The sequence below is a fragment of the Aegilops tauschii genome, chromosome 2 (genome assembly GCF_002575655.3).
Source record: "Aegilops tauschii subsp. strangulata cultivar AL8/78 chromosome 2, Aet v6.0, whole genome shotgun sequence".
NCBI lineage: Eukaryota > Viridiplantae > Streptophyta > Magnoliopsida > Poales > Poaceae > Aegilops > Aegilops tauschii.
In genome coordinates, this window is record NC_053036.3 from 479959035 (window position 1) to 479983324 (window position 24290).

General features: G+C 47.5%; 1 protein-coding gene across 1 annotated transcript; it reads left to right on the forward strand.

The window, feature by feature from the left end:
• Positions 1 to 4191: 4191 nt before the first annotated feature.
• On the forward strand, positions 4192 to 7864 carry LOC109764341 (UDP-glycosyltransferase 82A1). The gene is made up of 2 exons (XM_020323179.4): positions 4192 to 4765; positions 6719 to 7864. The coding sequence occupies exons 1-2, from the start codon at positions 4291 to 4293 to the stop codon at positions 7759 to 7761; spliced, it is 1518 nt and encodes a 505-aa protein (XP_020178768.1). The 5' UTR covers positions 4192 to 4290; the 3' UTR covers positions 7762 to 7864.
• Positions 7865 to 24290: the final 16426 nt, after the last annotated feature.

Sequence of the window (24290 nt, forward strand, 5' to 3'; positions counted from 1 at the left end):
AGGGTCTTAGGAACCCAAATAGACCATTCAATATACTCATGAGGAGAACCAACAAATTTGGCATAAACATGCCCATCACTAGCACGGCATAACACATAAGAAGGGTTAAAGTCGCCGGCTTTGTTGGGAGGGGTGGCATTGCCCTTCTTGACATCGCCACCCTTTGCATTGTTCTTCTTCTCCTTGGAAGCACCCTCTCCCTCCTTCACAAAAGTTTGCTTGAGAGGAGGAGGTCGTTTGGTCTTGTCATTCTTCTTCTTGTTCTTGGGCTTGGGTGTGAACCCAATCCCCTCCTTGGCCACAACTTCCTTTTGATTGCTCAAAAGATCGTTGAGGTTCTTCTCACCTTGTATGCATGACACAAGGCCTTTCTCAAGTTGCTCCTTCAACTTAGCATTCTCCTCAACAAGATGCACATGCTCACAACACGGGTTAGTAGCATTTGCATTATCAATTAACACCATATGAGGAAAGGTGGCTTTCTCCTTGGTTAGCTTCACTTGGAGTTGATCATGAGACTCCTTGAGGCTAGCATGAACACCCTTCAAGACTTTGTGAGCCTTGTCGAGAATGTCAAACTCCTCTTTGAGTCTAGCAAGATCAACCCCAAGCTTTGCCTTCTCGTTGTTTAGCACACGAGAAACAACAAGAGCATGATCAAGTTCTTTCTTTAACTTAGCATGACCATCGTTGTGTGACTCCTCAAGAGCCAAACGAAGACCACGCTCTTCGTCAAGAGCATTGGAAAGATCCGAAATCTCATCGGCATAGTCACAACTATGCCCCTCCATCTTAGAGATGGTATCTTCGTGAGCCTCAATCATGTCATTGGCTTCACCAAGTTGTTCCAAGAGAGCAACAAAGTGCTTCTTGGATTTACCCTTGAGTTTACCCATAAAGATCTCAAACTCATTCTCCTCCACATTTGTCCCCTCATGTTCATCAATGCTATCCGAAGAAGGATGATTAATGATGGTAGTTTTGATGTTGGGGGTTACCTTGTTGGTGGCTTTAGCCATGAGGCACTTGGCGGTGATGTTCTCATTGGGTGAGTCAAAGAGAGGCACCCGTGGAGTCGTCGCAATGGTAACGGAGGCCATGGCAACCGACTCACCATCTTCATCATCGTCATCATCCTCATTGTACTCTTCTTGTACCACCAATGCCTTGGGAGGAGTCTTCTTGGTGAAGTTGCTCTTGTTGGGGAACGACTTGGCCTTGTCCTTTCGGATGAGCTTGCCACCATTGTCTTCCCTCTTCTCATAAGGGCACTCCGCAACAAAGTGGCTCACATTACCACAATTGAAGCAAGTCCTCACTCGTTGCTTGCCCTTTGCGCCACTTAAATTGTTCTTGTTGAAGTTGGGCCTTGAGTTCTTCTTGCTCCAAAATTGCCTTGAAGCAAGCGCCATGTGTCCATGATAGGCATACTTCGTATCTTCGAGGTTGCTCTCCTCTTCTTCCTCCTCATCCTCTTCCTCCATACTAACCTTGGCCTTTAGAGCAAGGTTGGGCTTATTAACTCTTTGAGAGTGAAGTACCGCATTGTCGGCGGTCTTGTCCAAGATGCTCATAGCAACGAACTCATCCAACACTTCACTTGAGGACAAGGTGTGGAAGTCCGGCCTTTGACGAATGACGGAGGACATGGCTTTGTGGTAGGGCATCATTGCTTTGAGGAATTTGCGCTTGATCCAATTGTCATCCGTATCCTTACTTCCATGATCTCGGAGAGAGACCGCGAGTTTGGTTACCCTCCGATAAAGCTCACGAGGTTCTTCATCTTCTTTCATTGCAAACTCATCGGCCTCATCTTGCACCACTTCATAGTTGGAGCGTTGAATGCTTGCGCTTCCCCGATAGAGGGAAACCACTTGGTGCCAAGCATCTTTGGCCATGGAGTAGGGCCGGAGATGAGGAAGATCTTCGGGTGGGATTGCTTCTTGGATGATGAAGAGAGCATTCTCATTGAATTGATTGTCCACGGATTCTCTAGGAGTGAAGTTACTTCGATCATGCGGATAGAAACCTTCTTTAATGATTCTCCAAAGGTTAGTGTTCACATGATTTAAATGACACTTAAAACGATAGACCCAAGAATCAAATTCTACATTCTTCTCAATCTTAGGGGCCGGGCCGGCATGATTCAAATGAGTGGAAGGAAGCGGTCCACCATAGACAAGTGGAGGTTCCACATGGGCAAAGATGCCGGTGCCACTTTTACCACTAGAAGAAGGGGCTTTCTCACTAGTAGCTTCCCCCTTGTCGGAGGTAGCATCCGTCACCTTGTTGGCGGGATCACCCACTTTCAACGGTGCGGTGGAAAGTTTAAGCCCTTCTAAGAATTTATTAAACATGCTTTCGACCTCGGTCGTCATGGAGGTTTTCAATGTGTCCAATGCCACATTGAATTCCTCACAAGAGACCGCGGTTCCCCCATCTCCCGTAGAAGAGACCGGATTCGCACCGGAGTGCTCCTCCACACCTTCTATGACGTCAACCATACTCTTCGGACGGTAAAGTCCGAGATGAGGCTCTGATACCAATTGAAAGGATCGATATAGTTGACTAAAGGGGGGGGGGGTGAATAGGCAACTAACAATTTTTAGCTTTTCTTTACAAATTTAAACTTTGCATCAAAGTAGGTTGTCTAGATATGCAACTAGGTGAGCAACCTATATGATGCAACAACAATAAGCACACAAGCAAGCAAGAGATATAGCACAAATAGGCTTGCACAAGTAAAGGCACGAGATAACCAAGAGTGGAGCCGGTGAAGACGAGGATGTGTTACCGAAGTTCCTTCCCTTTGAGAGGAAGTACGTCTCCGTTGGAGCAGTGTGGAGGCACAATGCTCCCCAAGAAGCCACTAGGGCCACCTTATTCTCCTCACGCCCTCACACAATGCGAGATGCCGCGATTCCACTATTGGTGCCCTTGGAGGCGGCAACCGAACCTTTACAAACAAGGTTGGGGCAATCTCCACAACTTAATTGGAGGCTCCCAACGACACCACGAAGCTTCACCACAATGGACTATGGCTTCGCGGTGACCTCAACCGTCTAGGGTGCTCAAACACCCAAGAGTAACAAGATCCGCAAGGGATTAGTGGGGGGAATCAAATTTCTCTTGGTGGAAGTGTAGATCGGGGCCTTCTCAACCACTCCCGAGCAAATCAACAAGTTTGATTGGCTAGGGAGTGAGATCGGGCGAAAATGGAGTTTGGAGCAACAATGGAGCTTAGAGTTAGAAGAGGTGGTCTACTAGAGGAAGAAGACACCCCTTTTATAGCTGAGAACAAAATCCAACCGTTATCCACCTAACCAGCCCGCGACTTGCGGTACTACCGCCCCTGACAAGCGGTACTACCGCACGGCCAAACGCTACTACCGCGAGAGACCGCGGTACTACCGCTGCAACGGCAGGAGCTAGAACAAGCCTGAAGCACAGAGGCTGAGAACGGTACTTCCGCAGGCGCGGTACTACCGCTCCCCCTTGCGGTACTACCGCAAGGCAGGAATGGCCTAGCCGGGGCCTGACTATGGGCGCTCCTCCCATGACACCGCTACAATACCGCACCCGGTCGCCCTGGACACCGGCAAGCCGCCGGCTTCCCCATGCGTTCCTGTGCTATTATGTTGGCATAGGTTACATCGTGTGTATACCCCCACTATATATGAGAGGTCTAGGATACAAGTGTCCTACTTGGACTACGACTCCATATACTATCTAAATACAATACAACTACAGGTCCAACTGTAACCTACCTTGTACACTATATTCGACACAACTCCAACGGCCACTCAGATCGATCGGGCAATGCGGTGCGGTCCTGCCAGTGGCGCGCATGCATGCATGCATGCAAAGCTCGGGGTGTTCAATTTGCCAAAACAAACCAAACTGTCACGTGTTCAATTTGCGAGTCGATTCACAGCCCCGTACCGCACGCGCGCGCATTTGCTGCGATCCGCTACTAAAAGCGGACGGCCAGCGAGTCATCGTGCTTGCCTTTTTTACAGACACGCGCAGCCAGAAATTTAACTCATTCCCCGAGTGGCCAAATAAGCTTTGTCGGGGAGAGTGAGGGGAAAAAAACGTGAAGCTTAAAGAAACGGAAAGCGACAGAGGCAGCCAGCAGGGAATTGGCTCAGCAGGGCGACCGCCACTATAAATTCCACACGCGACGCATCCGTTGGCCACAGCCACATGTGTCCAAACTAACTAAGCCCAGAGGCCACGGAGATCGACGATCCAACAGCCGATCCGTAAACGCGAGACGTCGACGGCGGCATGGGGGCCGAGGCAGCCACCCCGCCGGCCGTGCTGCTCGTGCCGTTCCCAGCGCAGGGCCACGTGACGCCCATGCTGCGCCTGGCGCGCGCCCTCGCCGCGCACGGCGTCGCGGTCACCGTCGCCGTGCCGGACTTCATCCACCGCCGCATCGCGGGGACGACGGCCGGCAGCGACGACGACGGCGTGGCGCTGGCGTCCATCGCCAGCGGCGTCGCGGACTGCGGTGCCGACCCGCCGGGGTTCGCGGAGTTCGGGCACGCCATGGAGCACCACATGCCCGCGCACCTGGAGCGCCTGCTGGCGCGCCGCCGCGTGGCCTGCGTCGTGGTGGACGTGCTGGCGTCGTGGGCCGTCCCCGTGGCCGAGCGTTGCGGCGTGCCAGCGGCCGGGTTCTGGCCCGCGATGCTGGCGAGCTACCGCGTCGTGGCCGCCATCCCGGAGCTCATGGAGGAGGGGCTCATCTCAGAATCCGGTACGCCATGCAGTTGGGCTTCCTTCCTTTCTTTCCGAACGTAGGCACACGGCGCACCGGAGCTCGCACGCGTGCGTAACATGGTTAGAGTTGACCGGGAAAACTAAAGCTTAAGATATTTTAATTCTAAAATAAAGTATATACAAGGTTAAGAACTTTTTAAGATCCTTGATCTTGCATGCTTGGTGCGGCATGCATGCCACACGCCCCCACATGCTTTTGTACGTACGGTCGCAAGGTGTAACAAAAGTGTTAGTGGTACGTCAGGCATGATCCTAAATCTAAGGCTCGAAGCACTACGTACGATGCTCCCACCAGATAGAAATATGTGTCTCCGAGATCTGTCCATCTCCACACACCACAGCTTAATTGGATGAGATCATGAGAAGAGCTAGCTAGCTTCATAACATATTCACCATGTGAGGAAAGGAAAGTTGGTGATGTACGACCGGGAAACCATGAAAATCACAGAAGCTATTCATGATCTACGCATGCATATGTTAGTAACCACAGTGAACATACCAGGAGGATAAGTGGCATGCGGCGTTCAGTCGTTGGATCTTGGAACCGTTACGTACAACTCCTCCGTTGGAGTACTCCCTTTGTAAAGAAACATAAGAGCGTTTAGATCATTACTTTAGTGATCCAAAGACTCTTATATTTATTTACGGATGGAGTATTTGCTACAGCTGCTTGGGGAATTGATGATAATGGCCAAACATGATTGGGTTTGGCATGTGAAAATATAAGTCGGGGACCCGTCTTTCTTTCGGTTTGGTCCCTCTACAGCCGAGTGCTCTGTGGATCTGATCCATCTTGTCTTGGGGCCGGCCAGGGCCAGCAACACATTCCTTATTACTCCCTCCTTCTTAAAATATAAGGTATGATTGACTTTTTACGATCTTTGATGCATGACTTTGACCACTAACATGTATCAAAGTATATGGATTGAACATGTATAAATGGCATCATCGTATTTGTCTTGCAAAACAATTTTATTTCATATGTATGTATGCTAATTTTATAGACATACAATACATGCAAATCATAGTTAAAGTTGTGCAACAAAGATTAGAAAAATCAAACCGTGCCTTATATTTTGAGAAGGAGAGAGTACTATTTCTGAGGTGGCCTTTCTGTAGCTGATCATACTTGGCCCAGATGGTAACCCACCAAGTTGACCCCTCTCCGTCGGCAAATCGGCAGTCGACACATGATCGGTTCTTACTCACCAAAGGAGGGTATAATATCACGGCGAGATATGCATGCACCATGCATGCAGTACGCTCGCACATGTAGAGGGGATACTAATTAACGAATAATTAATGGTTGGGTCGTCTCGGCCGATTAACGGATCTTGTCGAATCATTTGGGCGATTGATCTTCACTTTTGCCCCTCTTACGTCTGTACTAGCAATTTGTGGGATCCATGCACGGGTTTTTCTTTAGACGTAGACACAAGCTATTGGACGAACACCCCTGGCCCCTGTGGCTGCTGGCTCGTGCATGCAGTACAGTGTAACCTTTTCCGCAACGGGGAATAGTCTTTCTCTTCCGATCATGGTTTTGGTGTGGCAACCAGATGATGCGGAAGACGACAACACGATCGACTTGGCCTGACCGGTCGATCCAGAAGAGCAATCAAGTACTGACGTACGAGCAGTACATGTACATCAAGCGATGTGACGGCAGTTGCCAACTCGGTCCGTTGGTGCTGCGACTAGATCGGACGAGCTTCGGGTGCATGATTGAACGCCACCAATCAGCCCACGTGGGACGGTGGCCGGACTGGAATTCACAACTTGTGGATACGCGTGCGTCCGTGTTACTTCGATCTAGCTAGTGCACAGCATATGTCGGCACGAGTGCACTGCATGCATGCACGCATGCAGTAGAATCGATGAGTTTTGCATCTCACTAGCTTATTGACCCGTCGATTTTACCAACATGCAGGCACCCCTCAATCATCGCCGAATCTGTCTGACGACGACGGGCTCAGCCAGGGCAAGATGCTTCGAGCCCTCGACATCTTGCCGGCACAGGTAGAGCTCAAGAACGAAGAGCTCCCATGGCTCGTAGGCGACTCGGCTACCCAGAAATCGAGGTTCGCGTTCTGGCTCCGGGCTCTGCACCGCGCGCGGAGCTTCCGCTCCGTCCTCGTCAACTCCTTCCCCAGCGAGGCGGGCGGTGTCGCCGCCGCGGCAGACGACGGCCACCCGGCGCGGCAGGGCCCGCGGGTCTTCCCGGTGGGGCCGCTGCTGGCGCTCGGCGGGGGCGACAGCAGCATGGAGCAGCGAACGAAAGGCGACGGGCCCCCGGTGGCACCGTGCAAGCAGCAGCAGCCCAGCAGCATGTGGCAGGCAGACTCGACGTGCATGGGCTGGCTGGACAGGCAACGTGCGGCGTCAGTGGTGTACGTCTCCTTCGGCAGCTGGGTGGGGCCGATCGGGCCCGAGAAGGTCCGCGAGCTCGCGTTGGGGCTGGAGGCCACCGGCCGGCCCTTCCTGTGGGCGCTCAGGAAGGACCCGTCGTGGCGCGCTGGGCTCCCCGACGGGTACGCCGAGGGGGTGGCCGCCGCCGGCCGCGGCAAGGTGGTGGGCTGGGCGCCGCAGGAGGACGTGCTGAAGCACGGCGCCGTCGGCTGCTACCTCACGCACTGCGGCTGGAACTCCACCGTCGAGGCCATACGGCACGGGGTGCGCCTCCTGTGCTGCCCCGTCTCCGGGGACCAGTTCATCAACTGCGCCTACATCACTCGTGTGTGGGGGATCGGGATCAGGCTCGGCGGCGGCATGAGCAGAGACGAGGTGAAGGACTGCATCGAGAGGGTCATGGACGGCAAGGAAGGGAGGCGTCTGCAGGAGAAGATGGACTCGCTGAGGGAGAGAGTCGTGACGGCCGACGCAAGGAGTATAGTGCAACGGAACGTCAAGTCCTTCGTGAACGAAATTAGGAGGGATTATCCTTTGTCGATGCAGATGTACAGCACATTGTAGAGGTCGAACACTGTTATGTCTATCTAGTGCATTATCGTTTTAGACAGAATGCTTAGATGAGCCCGGCTTTAAGAGCATCTACAGCTGGACGACAAATCCAACAGCTACTCTGCATCCGAGTCTCTCATATTTCAACCCCTAAATCCATACCAAGCATGCACAAAAAATCCTACGTACTACCCTAACTAAGCTTCGTTGTCAGCGATGTCCACGACGTTGGCGCCGGGTGGACGGGTGCATAGGACGGCTCCAGCTCATCCTCCTCCTGCTCGACCTCATCCATGTAGGCGAGCATCTCCTCCTCATCCGCGGCGTGCCGCGCCTCAATCTCTCGCCGGCAATGGCGTCTGGCCTCCGCATCCGACTCCGAGCGGAGGGAATCGAGAATGGCCCGCTGCTCCCCTGCAGATCCACGTCCCCATCACCCCCCACATCCTCCTTCGGCTCCTCCTCCTCCGGCTCCACTTCATCCGGAGGTAGCCCCTGTTGGAAATATGCCCTAGAGCCAATAATAAAATGGTTATTATTATATTTCCACAATCATGATAAATGTTTTTTATTTATGCTAGAATTGTATTGACCAAAAACTTAAATACATGTGTGGATACATAAACAAATACCGTGTCCCTAGTGAACCTCTACTAGACTAGCTCGTTGATCAAAGATGGTTAAGGTTTCCTAATCATAGACATGAGTTGTCATTTGATAACGGGATCACATCATTAGTAGAATGATGTGATGGACAAGACCCATCCGTTAGCATAGCATATGATCGTTCAGTTTTTGCTGCTGCTTTCTTAATGTCAAAATACATATTCCTTCGACCATGAGATCATGCAACTCCCGGATACCGAAGAAATACCTTGTCTGCTATCAAACGTCACTTCGTAACTGGGTGATCATAAAGGTGCTCTACAGGTATCTCCGAAGGTGTCTGTTGAGTTGGCATGAATCGAGATTGGGATTTGTCACTCCGTATGAAGGAGAGGTATCTCTGGGCCCTCTCGGTAATACAGCATCACAAGAAACTTGCAAGCAAAGTGACTAAGGAGTTAGTTACAAGATGATGTATTATGAAATGAGTAAAGAGACTTGCCGGTAACGAGATTGAACTAGGTATGGAGATACCGACGATCGAATCTCGGGCAAGTAACATACGGACGGACAAAGGGAACTACGTAGGTTGTCATAAAGGTTCGACCGATAAAGATCTTCGTAGAATATGTAGGAACCAAAATGGGCATCCAGGTCCCGCTATTGGTTATTGACCGGAGAAGCGTCTCGGTCATGTCTACATCATTCTCGGACCCATAAGGTCCGCACGCTTAACGTTCGTTGATGATATAGTACTATATAAGTTATGTATGTTGGTGACCGAATGTTGTTCGGAGTCCCGGATGAGAATACAAACATGACGAGGAGCCCCGGAATGGTCCGAAGATAAAGATTGATATATAGGATGATAGTATTTGGTCTCCGGAAGAGTTTCATAATGCACCGGATATTTATCGGATCACCGGAAGGGGTTCCGGAAGACCTACGGGGAGTTATTGGGCCAAACGGGCAACGAGGGGAGCACACCAGCCCACAAGGGACTGGTGCGCCCCACCTCATAGCCGCCGGCCCTTGGGAAGGAAAGGGGGTGCCTAAGGCAAGGCAGCCGCCGGCCCCCCTCCTACCTTCTCCCCCCACCCCCTCGGGAAGGAAAGGAGGGGGCGCGCCTAGGCAGGCCCCTAGGGCGGCTGCCGGCCCCCATGGGGGCGCGCCTAGGGCTGCCTCCCCTCCCCCTCCACCTATATATATGTGAGGAGGGGAGGGGCGCCATACACCACGAAACCCCAAGCATTGTGCCGAAGCCCCCTCTCCCTCTAGTTCATCCTCCGTCCAAAAACCGCTGTGCTTGGCGAAGCCCTGCGGAAATAGCTTCACCACGACCGTCATCACACCGTCGTGCTGCCGGAACTCATCTACTACTTTGCCCCTCTTGCTGGATCAAGAAGGCGAGGACGTCATCGAGCTGAACGTGTGCTGAATGCGGAGGTGCCGTACCTTGGGTGCTTGATCGGAACGGATCGTGAAGGTGTACGACTATATCAACCACGTTGATAAACACTTCCGCTTAGAGATCTACAAGGGTATGTAGATACTCTCTCCCTCTCGTAGCTATGCATCTCCATGGATAGATCTTGCGTGTGCGTAGATTTTTTTTCATGCAACGTTCCCCAACAGCCCCACGGCGATCCGGGCTTCGTGCCTTGCCCGGATCTGCTCAAGAAGCTGCAGTCGGCTCTCCAGCGTTGGAAATGGGTAGCCCCTTATCTGGCAGCGTGGGGGCATGGCTACTAGTGGTGGCAGACGGGGAGTGGAAAGTGGCAGCGACGACGGACATGCGGCCGAAAATATGGAGGGGTAGGGTTTCAGTGCCAACGGTCGGCTTAAATAGATGGGCTAGGCACTACGCGGACCACCGGAGTGGCGCCACGCGGCAACATCGGTCCGATGGAGGAGACGAGCTTCAGACCGCCGGGTTTCCGGGCGATTCCTCGTGTGACCCCGACGTCAGTCCGACATGGCGGACGCGCCCGGGCGCCCCCATATCCGCCTCATACTTGGGCTGGATATATATGAGGGGTACCGGTCAGCCCGGGCGTCTGAGGCCCGTTGCAGGCGCCCGTCTGGGTCAAAATTTCGTGACCAGTTAGTGACCAGACAGCCCGCCTGAGCGTTTGAGGCGAGTTTAGGGTACCCGACTGTAGATGCTGTAATATGACTTAATAAAGCCCTAAATGGTCAATGGTACAATTAAGAGATGGTGGTGATGGAAGACTTAGAGTATCTCTAGCGGATCCCTTAAAATTGATTTAACTCCCTAAGAGTTTTTTAAGGAGTTAAGCCAGATCTAGCACGTCGCTTATCCTCAAATCCTCAAATTTTTCTCCTCGCGTTGGCCACCGCTTATATTTGCTCGACCGACGCCACCTCTCACGATAATTCCCCCTTCCCCATGGTCGTCGTTCTCCCCCGCTCGATCGCATCCACTCTAGTGCGGCCGTCCTTACCTCCGCCAGCCACCACACACCACTGCAAACACCTCGTAGTGCCTCCTGCTCCTCCGCCCCACTTTGATTCGATTGCCGCTCGACGATGGTGCTGGATTCGATGCACCTAGCCCCTGACACTATTGTGTATCGTCAAGATTTATCGAAAACCAAATGGCGCAGCCACCGGGCTCCGTGCCACCTCGTGGTATGTCTTCCTTTTCTTGACGCTCGCATCTCGCTTGTCGTCCGTCCACCGGTCGGCCAGGCTCAGCCCTCGCCCAGCAAATTGCCGGCAAGCCTAATATCAATCATCAAGCGTGATCACTGGTGGCGACTGTTGCTGCGTCGTGTCTCAAAGATAGTAGAACATGATAGGTTTTCTACAAGTGTGAAAAGGACAAACTAAGGGCCTGTTTGGTAACGCTCTGGAAGCCAGCTTCTCCAACTCCATGATTGGAGCTGAGCCAAACGCTCTGACTTCGCGGAGTTTGAAATTGAGAAGCCAGTTGTCCACGTAGTGCAAAAACGGAGGAGTGAGAAGCTGGCCTTTCCCAGCTGAAAATTGAAGAAGCAAGAGTTGAGACATATTACAAGTTTACAACCAGATTCCACCACTAAGTGAGTGAGTCTATAGCGTACCGGTTCGCTCATTCTTTTTCTCTCTCCAATATTTTTCTCTCCTGCGTGACCAAATGTTCCACACACTAGTAGAAAAAGGGGCTTTCGTTCGGGCCTGGCCAGCCCATTAGTCCCGGTTCTGCCACGAACCGGGAGCAATGGAGGCATTTGTCCCGGTTCGTGAGCCCAGGGGGCCGGCCGGGGCCTCGTGGGCATTGGTCCCGGTTCGTCTGGGCCCATTTGTCCCGGTTCTTGGCACGAACCAGGACAAATGGGCCTCGCTCCTGGCCCACAACCATTGGTCCCGGTTCGTGGTAGGAACCGGGACAGAAGGGTGGCCTTTAGTCCCGGTTTCACCCACGAACCGGGACAAATGAGTTGCCTATACATACCCCATCGCCGGCGAGCAGAGCACTCCACAGTGCTCTATTTTTTGCTGGCTGGCGAGGAAGGGCATTTGGGTGCTCTAGCTCACCTCTTATGCATGTGAGGTGTTCGATGAAATGCCCGAGGCACACTAGTTAAGCTTTCTCCTCTCGAAGCTCGACCTCCATTTTTTCGGAGATTTGTCTAGGTTTAGCGGTCCGTCACGCACCGTGGTGAGCCTTTTGTTCTTATCTTCTTTCTGAAAGGAAAAAAAATCTTACTTTAGATAGATACTTGTCTAATTTTCTTACTTTTGACACACATAATTATATATAATGCACGCAGATGAACCGGCAATGGATGTACGGTGACAGACACACCTCCGAGTACATTAAGGGCGTGCATAATTTTCTCGAAGTGGCTGAGGCAAACAAGCAGAATGGTTTTATGTGTTGTCCATGCCCTAATTGTGGGAATACGAGGTCTTACTCTGACAAGAAAATCCTTCACACCCACCTGCTTTATAAGGGTTTCATGCCACACTATAATGTTTGGACGAAGCACGGAGAAATAGGGGTTATATGGAAGACAACGAAGAAGAAGAGGACGATGACAACTATGTGCCCCCTGAATACGGTGATGCTGCAAGGGGGGAAGCTGAAGATCAAGAGGAAGCTGAAGATCAAGAGGAACCAGACGATGTGCCCGATGATGATCTCCGCCGGGTCATTGTTGATGCAAGGGAAAAGTGCGAAAGTGAAAAGGAGACGCTGAAGTTCGATCGCATGTTAGAGGATCACAAAAAAGGGTTGTACCCCAATTGCAAAGATGGCAACACAAAGCTCGGTACCGTACTGGAATTGCTGCAGTGGAAGGCAGAGAATGCTGTGCCTGACAAAGGATTTGAGAAGCTACTGAAAATATTGAAGAAGAAGCTTCCAAAGGATAACGAATTGCCCGACAGTACGTACGCAGCAAAGAAGGCCGTATGCCCTCTAGGATTGGAGGTGGAGAAGATACATGCATGCCCTAATGACTGCATCCTCTACCGCGGTGCATACAAGGATTTGAACGCATGCCCGGTATGTGGTGCATTGCGGTATAAGATCAGACAAGATGACCCTAGTGATGTTGAGGGCGAGCCCCGTAGGAAGAGGGTTCCTGCGAAGGTGATGTGGTATGCTCCTATAATATCACAGTTGAAATGACTGTTCAGAAACAAAGAGCATGCCAAGTTGAAGCGATGGCACAGTGAGGACCGTAAGAAAGACGGGAAGTTGAGAGCACCTGCTGACAGGTCGCAGTGGAGAAAAATCGAGAGAAAGTACTGGGCTCAGTTTGCAAGTGACCCAAGGAATGTATGGTTTGCTTTAAGTGCGGATGGCATTAATCCTTTCGGGGAGCAGAGCAGCAATCACAGCACCTGGCCCGTGACTCTATGTATGTATAACCTTCCTCCTTGGATGTGCATGAAGCGGAAGTTCATTATGATGCCAATTCTCATCCAAGGCCCTAAGCAACCCGGCAACGACATTGATGTGTACCTAAGGCCATTAGTTGAAGAACTTTTACAGCCGTGGAATGGAAACGGTGTACGTGCGTGGGATGAGCACAAACAGGAGGAATTTAACCTGCATGCGTTGCTGTTTGTAAGCATCAACGATTGGCCCGCTCTCAGTAACCTTTCAGGACAGACAAACAAGGGATACCACGCATGCACGCACTGTTTTAGCTGACACCGAAAGTATATACCTGGACAGATGCAGGAAGAATGTGTACCTGGGCCATCGTCGATTTCTCCCGACCAACCATCAATGTCGAAAGAAAGGCAAGCATTTCAAAGGTGAGTCAGATCACCGAAAGAAGCCCGCCATGCGTACCGGTGATCACGTACTTGCTATGGTCTCTGATTTACAGGTAATATTTGGAAAGGGTCCCGGCGGACTAGCTGTTCCGAATGACGCTGAGGGACGCGCACCCATGTGGAAGAAGAAATCTATATTTTGGGACCTACCCTACTAGAAAGAGCTAGAGGTACGCTCTTCAATCGACGTGATGCACGTGACGAAGAACCTTTGCGTGAACCTGTTAGGCTTCTTGGGCATGTATGGGAAGACAAAAGATACACCTGAGGCACGGGAGGACCTGCAACGTTTGCACGAAAAAGATGGCATGCCTCCAAAGCAGTATGAAGGTCCTGCCAGCTATGCTCTTACCAAAGAAGAGAAGGAAATATTTTTTGAATGCCTGCTCAGTATGAAGGTCCCGACTGGCTTCTCGTCGAATATAAAGGGAATAATAAATATTCCAGAGAAAAAGTTCCAGAACCTAAAGTCTCATGACTGCCACGTGATTATGACGCAACTGCTTCCGGTTGCATTGAGGGGGCTTCTACCGGAAAACGTCCGATTAGCCATTGTGAAGCTATGTGCATTCCTCAATGCAATCTCTCAGAAGGTGATCGATCCAGAAATCATACCAAGGCTAAGGAGTGATGTGGTGCAATGTCTTGTCAGTTTCGAGCTGGTGTTCCCACCATCCTTCTTCAATATCATGACACACGTCCTAGTTCATCTAGTCGACGAGATTGTCATTCTGGGCCCCGTATTTCTACACAATATGTTTCCCTTTGAGAGGTTCATGGGAGTCCTAAAGAAATATGTCCGTAACCGTGCTAGGACAGAAGGAAGCATCTCCATGGGCCATCAAACAGAGGATGTCATTGGGTTTTGTGTTGACTTCATTCCTGGCCTTAAGAAGATAGGTCTCCCTAAATCGCGGTATGACGGGAGACTGACTGGAAAAGGCACGCTAGGAGCGGACTCAATAATATGCAGGGACGGGCATTCTTGGTCTCAAGCACACTACACAGTTCTACAGAACTCTACCCTGGTGACCCCGTATGTCGATGAACACAAGAACAGTCTACGCTCCAAACACCCGGAGCAGTGTGACGACTGGATTACATGTGAACACATCAGGACTTTCAGCAGTTGGTTGGAAACATGTCTCAGAGGTGACAACACTATTTGTGATGAGCTGTACTCGTTGTCCAGGGGACCATCTTCGACTGTATTGACTTACAAAGGATATGAGATAAATGGGAATACATTTTACACGATCGCCCAAGATCAAAAGAGCACCAACCAAAACAGCGGTGTCCGCTTTGATGCAGCAACCGAGAGGGGAAAGGACACATATTATGGTTACATAGTGGACATATGGGAACTTGACTGCGGACATGATTTTAAGGTCCCTTTGTTTAAGTGCAAATGGGTCAATCTGTTAGGAGGCGGGGTACAGGTAGACCCACAGTACGGAATGACAACAGTGGATCTGAACAATCTTGGGTACACTGACGAACCGTTCGTCCTAGCCAATGATGTGGCACAGGTTATCTATGTGAAGGTCATGTCTACAACACCGAGAAAAAGAAGAGATAAGGAAGCGAATACATCATACGATGAGCCAAAGCGCCACATAGTTCTTTCAGGAAAAAGGGACATCGTGGGAGTGGAGGGCAAGACAGACATGTCTGAAGATTATGAAAAGTTTCATGAAATTCCTCCCTTCAAAGTCGAGGCTGACCCAAGCATCGTGATAAACGATGAAGATTATCCATGGTTACGGCGCAATAAGCAAAGCACACAAGCAAAAAAAAGTGAAGACTTTCTCTCCACAACTATTATGATGATACCATGCGAACTTTCAACCTTTTCGTAGTTCATTTGAAATGCCTGTTGTAACAGACGAGTTTCCGTATGAAATCTTGATACTTCGAAACAGATTGTATGTTTTGTACACGAAGTGCATCCAGTTTTTGCCGTAACCCTCTCTACTTTCTTGCACATGCTATGTGGGTGAAATGATGATACCATGCCAACTTTCAACCTTTTCAGAGTTCATTTGTAGTGCTTTTCAATTTCATGGTCTTATAGCTCAAAATAATCAGTAAAATGCATGGAAAATAACAAATGAAGTCAGAAAGGGTTGAAAATTGATGATGTGGCTTTGAATGGTGCATTTTGAACACAGAAAAGCTATGGAGTTCAAATAAGTTCTAAAAAATGAAATCCCTTTGTAACAGACGAGTTTCCGTATGAAACCTTGATACTTCGAAAGAGATTGTCTGTTTTGTACACGAAGTGCATCCAGTTTTTACCGTAACCCTCTCTACTTTCTTGCACATGCTATGTGGGTGAAATGATGATACCATGCCAACTTTCAACCTTTTAAGAGTTCATTTGTAGTGCTTTTCAATTTCATGGTCTTATAGCTCAAAATAATCAGTAAATGCATGGAAAATAACAAATGAAGTCAGAAAGGGTTGAAAATTGATGATGTGGCTTTGAATGGTGCATTTTGAACACAGAAAAACTATGGAGTTCAAATAAGTTCAAAAAATGAAATCCCTTTGTAACAGACGAGTTTCTGTATGAAACCCTCATACTCCGAAAGAGATTGTCCGTTTTGTACACGAAGTGCATCCAGTTTTTGCCGTAACCCTCTCTACTTTCTTGCACATGCTATGTGGGTGAAATTATGATACCATGCCAACTTTCAACCTTTTCAGAGTTCATTTGTAGTGCTTTTCAATTTCAGGGTCTTATAGCTCAAAATAATCAGTAAATGCATGGAAAATAACAAATATCATAAATTAAAATAAATAAGTAATTAGAAACAGAATAAAATAAACTTTAGTAAACTATATAAGTAGCAACAAAATAAAATAAAATAAAATAAACTTTAATAACATAAATAAAATTTATGAAACTAAAATTATCAACGTATTTTCTGTTCAAAACATTATAAGCAACCTCTAGTATTATTGAAACTAAAATTATATAAAATTGATGCAACTAAAATTATCAAAGTTTTTTCTGTTCAAAACCATTAAAAGCAAAAAGAATTTTCATAAAGAACTTTTTTTCTTAGAAACTTTAATAGCAAAAAGAATTATCATAAAATAAAATAAATAAGTAATTAGAAACAAAATAAAATAAAATAAATAAGTATTTTGTTGTAAGTAGAAACAAAATAAAATAAATAAAGCAAAAAAGAAAAGAAATAAACTGGGAAAAAAAATAAAAAAATGCCAACTACTGGGCCACCACGGCGTGAATACGACTAGAAACCCACCCATGGGCCAGGATTCAGGCCCGTAGAAGGCCCAGTAGGCCCACAGGCAGATACAGTGTGTTTAGGCCCGCAAGCCTGCATTTGAGAGGAGCTCGAGAGGGCAGCGGGAGTGGGGCTTATAAACCACTCCTGAGCTCCCTCAACTAGCGAGGTGGGACTAAACTTTCGCGCCGCGACGCGGGCAGCACAAGGCCTTTAGTCCCGGTTGGTGCCACCAACCGGGACTAAAGGCCTCTGCTTCCCGCCCTTTAGGCTGCTGAAGAGAGACATTTGGTCCCGGTTGGTGGCACCAACCGGGACTAAAGAGGGCATTGGTCCCGGTTGGTGGCACGAACCGGGACCAATGCTCTGTCTATATAATCAACACTTGTGAAAATTTCCGTTCAGTTCTTCGATCCCGCCCCTCTGCCTCGCCGTCGCCGTCGTCGCCGCGCGCCATCCCGCGCCCCTCCGACGCCGTCGCCGCCCCGCGCCACCCCTGCCCCGACGTGGCCGCCCTCTGCCTCGACCTCGTCGTCGCCACCCTCTGCCGCGCCTCGTCGTCGCCGCCCAGTGAGCCCCCTCCCTTCCCCCGTGCCGCCGCCCCTGCCTGCTCTGCTTGCCGCGCGCCGCCGCCCCGGCCTGCTCTGCTTTGCCGCGCGCCGCCGCCGCCACCCCGTCCTACTGGTTTTTTTCATACACTTTTTTGTTCATTGATGTATATGTATATATGGATGTTGTATGTATATGTATATATATGCAGATGTCTGTATGATCCATGGATGTGTATGCATTGATGTATGATTTTTTTTTGTTCATAGATTTTTTGTCAATTTATGTATATATATGTTCATATATATATGTGCATATTTAGAAAAAAATTGTGTTGCAAAAGTTACATTTAAGGTTAGTTGATTTAGTGTATTTTTGGTTATTAGTTCTACTGTTAGTGCATTTTAGGATAGTAGATTCTAGGTTAGTGGATCGGAGAAGAAAAAGTAAAATAATGAAAAGGAAGAAAAGAGGAAGAAGGAAGAAGGAAGAAGAAGAAAAAGAAGGAGAGGAAAAAGGAAAATAAGAAGAGGAAGAAGGAGAAGAAGAAGGAGAAGAAGAGGAGAGGAAGAAGTGGAGAAATAAATAAGAAGAGGAAAAAAGAAGAAAAAAAAGAGGAGAAGAAGAAAGGAATAGATATTCCTTTCTTCTTCTCCTCTTTTTTTCTTCGATCTTCTCCTCTATTCCTTTCTTCTTCTCCTCTTTTTTTCTTCTTCTTCCTCTTCTTATTTTTTATCGGGTATGTCATTGTCGATATACCCCCTCCCCGATAACTTCGACATGAGGGGGGGGGGGGGGGGCGATAAATAATAGAACTAGTTAAACTAGTTTATTTTTAGTAAGTACTACTTTATTTTATTTATAGTAAGTGCTTAGTAGTTGAACTAGTTGATTTAATAAAACTAATTTATTTTACTATAGAAGTAGTTTATTTTTAGTAAGTACTACTTTATTTTATTTATAGTAAGTGCTTAGTAGTTGAACTAGTTGATTTAATAAAACTACTTTATTTTACAATATATAGAAGTAGTTTATTTTTAGTAAGTACTACTTTATTTTATTTATAGTAAGTGCTTAGTAGTTGAACTAGTTGATTTAATAAAACTACTTTATTTTACTATAGAAGTAGTTTATTTTTAGTAAGTACTACTTTACTTTATTTATAGTAAGTGCTTAGTAGTTGAACTAGTTGATTTAATAAAACTACTTTATTTTACTATAGAAGTACTTTATTTTTAGCAAGAAAATTAATAGAACTAGTTTATTTTTTTAGTTCAAGCAATTATTCCCGCATCGACGTCGACGATGCCTATCCCGCATCCTCGTCGTCGACTCGGCGGAGGAGGCCGGCTTGATCAGAGGGGCCATGTCCGGGACTGGGCTCCGCCGGGTTGGTATTGGGAGGTGCTACCTTCTGGGAGGCGTAGGTTGGTGAGGAGCTAGCCCGTCATTGACCCGATCCTTATTTGGTGGCGGTCGCGTGGGCCAGTGACGGTGCCTAGGCTTTCGGACACCGCGGAGGTGGTACGTCACCGTGTCAGCGAGGAGGACGAGCACGTCCGTCGCTACATGGTTGCGTTGGAGGGCAGGTTCGACAATACCTGGCAGGTTCTTCAGGGATCTCACTGGAGCTATGATCCTGTGATGGTTCCTTCCCTTTGGGTGTCCACCGCCCGCGCCGATACCCGTCGGGCGCTACGGTTCTAGCTGTACTAGTGATGCTATATGTATGATAGTATTCGAGGTGTATTAGTGATAATATTTGACAATGTACGGACGGAAGAGATGATGTAGTTTTGCTTATAATTAAATGCATGCTAATTTGAATACTACTTTATTTTATGATTTGGTTTTGCTTATTGAATGCTCAAATTGGAAAACTACTCCTACTTTGAATGCTAAAACTGGAGAGCACTATGCAAGGCGTATGCATATGATTAGTTGATAGCTTATAGGGTTTTTGTTGTCGCAGAAATCTAGGAGCCCCCCTCCATCATCCCCGCCGTCGTCCCTGTCACCGACCCCCTCCGACCTCGAGGTGAGACCAGCCAAATCCTTTTTTTTAGAAAGATAATTAAACGATATTTCGGGTTGACTTTAAGTCTGTCGAGTCTCCACCATATATGAGAGGACAAAGAATCCCGACTGTTGTCGTGGGGTAGCTTCTCCTTCGTTCCATTGTGCTAGACAATTTGGTGTAATGCACTCAGGAACGAAAGGAGGAGCTACCATCACCGATGGTCACAAATGTCAGAGAGGAATCAGTGAGGGAGAGTTCCACCACATATATATGAGAGGACAAAGAATCCCGACTGTTGTGGTGGGGGTCACTTCTCCTTCATTCCCGTGTGCTAGACATTTTGGTGTAATGCACTCGGGGACGAATGGACGAGCGACCAGCACCAACGGTCAAATGTATACACCACATGAGCTGAGAGTTTTCAAGAAAAGACTCTACAGACCGATAGTCAACCCGTGATGAATAATAATGATCTAATTTAGTTTTTGTAGTACATATATTTAATTGTACAAGTTTAATCTTTGAATTATGAACGTAGGAAATGTCGTCATCGGACGACGAAAGTCTCCCGGGGGAGTGCAGCTGGTGCCACGACGATCGAGGTCTGTGCGACAGGCCTCACCTGGACGATGATCGGCGCTTCAGCATTAAGCTCAAGGAGACCTTCAAAGTTGAAACGGTACGCAACGACGACAAGTGTTTTTTTTCATAATTAAGCATGACTTCAACTATTTCAACATGTAATTTTCATCTTTTATAATTCGAGTAGCTTATCCCATGCCATGCAAGACGCTATGTCTTGGAGAGGATGGATTTTGAAGACCATGAAAATTATGAAACAAAGAAAATTCACCTAAGGACTCGTCATGATGTGGATTTTGAAGTAAATCTGTATAATTCTGAGAGCGTAACCCATTTTGGTTGCAAAAATTGGAGAGCACTTTGCAAGATGTATGGTTTTCATGAGGGTATGCTTATCACCATGGATCTTGGTGATCCTGACATCGACCAATACAATATGGACATTTGGGTCCTTGTTGATACACCTCCAGTTCTACCGCTATGTGAGTTTCTCAAACATAGTTAATTATTAACTAATTTATATTGTTCATTTCAAAATAGTTGACAGTTTTTTTCCATTGACAGCTTATTTTGATTGTTCAAAGAATGTGCGGAAGATGGTAGACAGAACCTACTACACCGATGGCTCTGAGTTAACTTATAAGGAGAAAAATCATCTGGTCGGATTTTGTACTGATCTTAAGAATTATAATATCTACAATCAAACTCCTCAACATTATGGTCAATATGTGCCACTAGTGCACGTGTTGAACTACGATAACTACCATGGAGATACCCTGGTAAGATTTTTTACTATTACGACATTCGTGCATCTTTTGCATACTTCTAAAACTAGTACATCATTGCTAACTATGAAGTTATTACTATGTTTTTCAGCAGAGAATCCCGACGGATTGTGTGCCTCATTTGATGTATGAGTATGGTAGCCTTCATGTTTTGAACATACAACCAGGTCATCCTACGAATCTCAACTGTCCATACCGGATTTCTAAAAGAAGTGGAGACATGCTAATCAGAGAATGGAAAAAATGTATGGACAGTCGTAAGGAGGTTCTTGGAAGCAAAAGGAAGCGTCGCGCAAGAATTGGAGACAGGATGATCTCCATTCTCCATAATGGAGAGTCAGGGTCTATATTGTTTTATGCTATTTTACCTTAAATAGGGTATTTAGGTCCTGCCTAATACTGATGATCATGTGCTAAGAACAATTAAGTAGGGTTGGTTCGATGACTATCAGGACGATGATCGTATGACTTGTTATTAATAACGAGTAGACGTTCTATGATGATGATTAGTAGGACTTGTTATTATGAGATGCATGATGCGAGCATGAAGAGTTATTATATATCTGTGGGTGAAATGAACATGGATTGGATTGAAGTGAAGGCAACATGCATGTGGTGCATGTCGAAAGTAGTACAATCCAAACTTGATCAAGTTAGGATTAGTATTACTTTCGACATGCACCATATGTTGCCTCACTTCAATCTAAGTCATGTTTAGGCATAGCAGTAGCAGTAGCATGGAGATAAGAGAGGACACATCTCTCTATTAGCTACCTATAACAACCTAAATTAACCCACAAAACCCCTAAACCACCTCCTTTCAAAAAAAACCAGCCCCTGAAATGCTGACGCGTGGAAGCTTATTGGTCCTGGTTGGTGCTACCAACCGGGACCAAAGGCCCTCCTGCCTGGGCTCGCCGGAGCGGCCACGTGGAGGCCCATCTGTCCCGGTTAGTATAAGAACCGGGACTAAAGGCCTAGGGCATTAGTAACGACCCTTTAGTCCCGGTTCCCCAACCGGGACAGATGGGCCTTATGAACCGGGACAAATGGCCCTTTTTCTACTAGTGACACATGCACGGGGAGATGACGCTGGCACATAACGGGTTCAAAGCCTAGTCTCTTTTCCCCAAATCAGACTACGCCACATGCGCTGAAATGGGCAGGAGGCCTGGTACAACGACCAAATCGAGAAGCTGCCATGCCGAACATATCCGGATGATTTTCTAGTCACCACGTGAAGCAAGAATCCACTCGTGAAGCCAAAATTTGGAAGTTTTGAAGAAGCTAGGAAGTTTCAGAACACGCCCTAAGTGCAATCTTGTGTGGTTGTTCTCCAGTTTAAAGCAATTTGTGTTCACTATTTGCTTATTTTATGTAGAAAGGTTGCATCATTTCGTTTGGGGAGGATGGATACATTGATCTATTGATCGAGAGAAGTCTATTGAATGTTGGTGCATTAGTTGCTAGAGAGATGAGATTACAGAAGACACCATGTCCAAATTTGAGGAGGCAAAGAAGAAACAAGTGTACAAGCTAGAGAAGTCATCAGAGAAGAGCAAAAATATTTGCAACGAACATACAAAGATGGACAAAGTATTGATTTGATTTGTAGGAGCAGTCAAGGAACTTGTGTTTCAATTGAAGTGTGTAAGTTTCCTTGTCATTTTCTTTGGATGAGTTCTCCTAGTGAGGAACTGGTGAAGTATATGCCCAAGATGTCGTTTAATGAAGTAACTGAGTAGTAAGGCTTAACTTTGATGGCCTAAAAATAAATGAATTTGTGCTAAAAAATTCAGGAGTTATTTTTTAAATGAATCACTTTATTAATTGGAAATAACGGTTACATTGTCTATAAGAAAAGATACGATATCGCTCATAGGCTCCTCAATCCACTCATTTGTCTCGAAAACTCTCACCAACCTAGTTCATGAGCAACCCTATTGGTTCCCTACATTTTTTTTGAGGAGTTAGGGTTTAGGGGTTTGACTAGAAATGGCTTTTTCTTAACTCCTCGAATATAAGGAGTTAAGGTACAAGGGGATTATGAGTTCTTAAATTTTGAGGAATCGGCTAGAGATGCTTTTAGACTTAGAGCATCTTCTACAATAGACCAATAGTTGGATACCTAAAATTAGTTTTTGTTCTAGAAACACAAGGTTTTAGGTAGCCAAAAAATTGTCTCCTTTTACAACAGGCCCAAAACTTATAACCCATATTTTCATAACCACATAAAACATGACGACCCGTCTGGCATGGATGGAGATCGTGATGGCGATATATGGCGGCGGAGAAGTTCAGGGCCGGTGGAGGGGAGCTCTAGACAATGACAAGGAGCTTAGGGCGGGCGGCGAGGCCGGATTGATGGTGTGGAGTGATCAAATTTGGCGGATCCAAGCGGTGGCGGTCGTGAGGGTCACGGCAGTGGCCCCTGGATGATGGGATTAAGCAGCGTGGTAGCAGTGGGCACGGGGCAACCGCAGGACCAACAACTATTACCAGAATCGGCCAGCACGGAGGCGGGTGAGGTGCCGACGAAATTTCACCAAACAATGGTTGGGTTTGGCGCCATTTTTGGAGTTTTTGGTCTCCAACTGGTGGAGTCCCATATTGCTCAATCCTATAGCAAAACTTAGGCTATAGCCTACAAAAATTTGGTCGCCATGCAGGTTTGGTTCTGCCGTTGGAGCCTTTTTTGGCCCTAAAAACAAAAAATGCAATTTTTACCAATCAGTTGCGTTTTCTGGTCTACAGTTGGAGATGCTCTTATAAGTGATTTTTCCCCACTTGCAGCGTGACTACAAAAGCCTTCCTCCCCTCAATCTCTGTCACAAGCCCGTAAATTCGTCTCCCATTTGGCCGCCACTTCGGCGACCGGTGGCGGGTAGGAGAATTATGCTGCCTCGGCTCCTGCAAGTAGATAGGTAGGATTTTGAGTCCTCATAGGGGCATCACTCGGACGAATGGCAGAGCTTATTTTTCGAGCCAGTCTTCCAGGATCCTATCCTCCTCAAGTTCATCGATTAGTATAGATTGGATGGAGCTTCAGTGTATATTCCTGCCAGTTCCTCGGGTTGCGAGGTTAAAGTTTCTCACAATGCGTACATGACAACGAGATTTGATGTCATATTTCACACATCATTCAAGGGTTCAATGGAGATGACTGCAATTTCGAGAACATGGTCCTTAGGGGCTGATGCATGAAGGCTTCTGGTTGTCCTCGACAAGGTCTTACCAACTTTGATATGGAGCGATGATAGTGGCGCATCGGCGGTTCATTCAGACAGTGGTAGTGGTTGTTCGATGGTCCATGAAGCTCGATGTAATTTTTATTATGTTTAGATGATTTGTACTTCTGATGAATCTTTATAACATATCTAGATCATTTTCACAAAAAGAGATGATGATGGGGATACCAGCATACATAACAAAGAAGAACAACACACA

What these genes read in the sequence shown, in the direction of transcription:
- LOC109764341 (XM_020323179.4), top strand. Translation starts at nt 4,291, where the DNA reads ATGGGGGCCGAGGCAGCCACCCCGCCGGCCGTGCTGCTCGTGCCGTTC. An exon ending in GGGGCTCATCTCAGAATCCG is followed by an intron (nt 4,766 to 6,718) that starts GTACGCCATGCA and finishes ACCAACATGCAG; the next exon opens with GCACCCCTCAATCATCGCCG.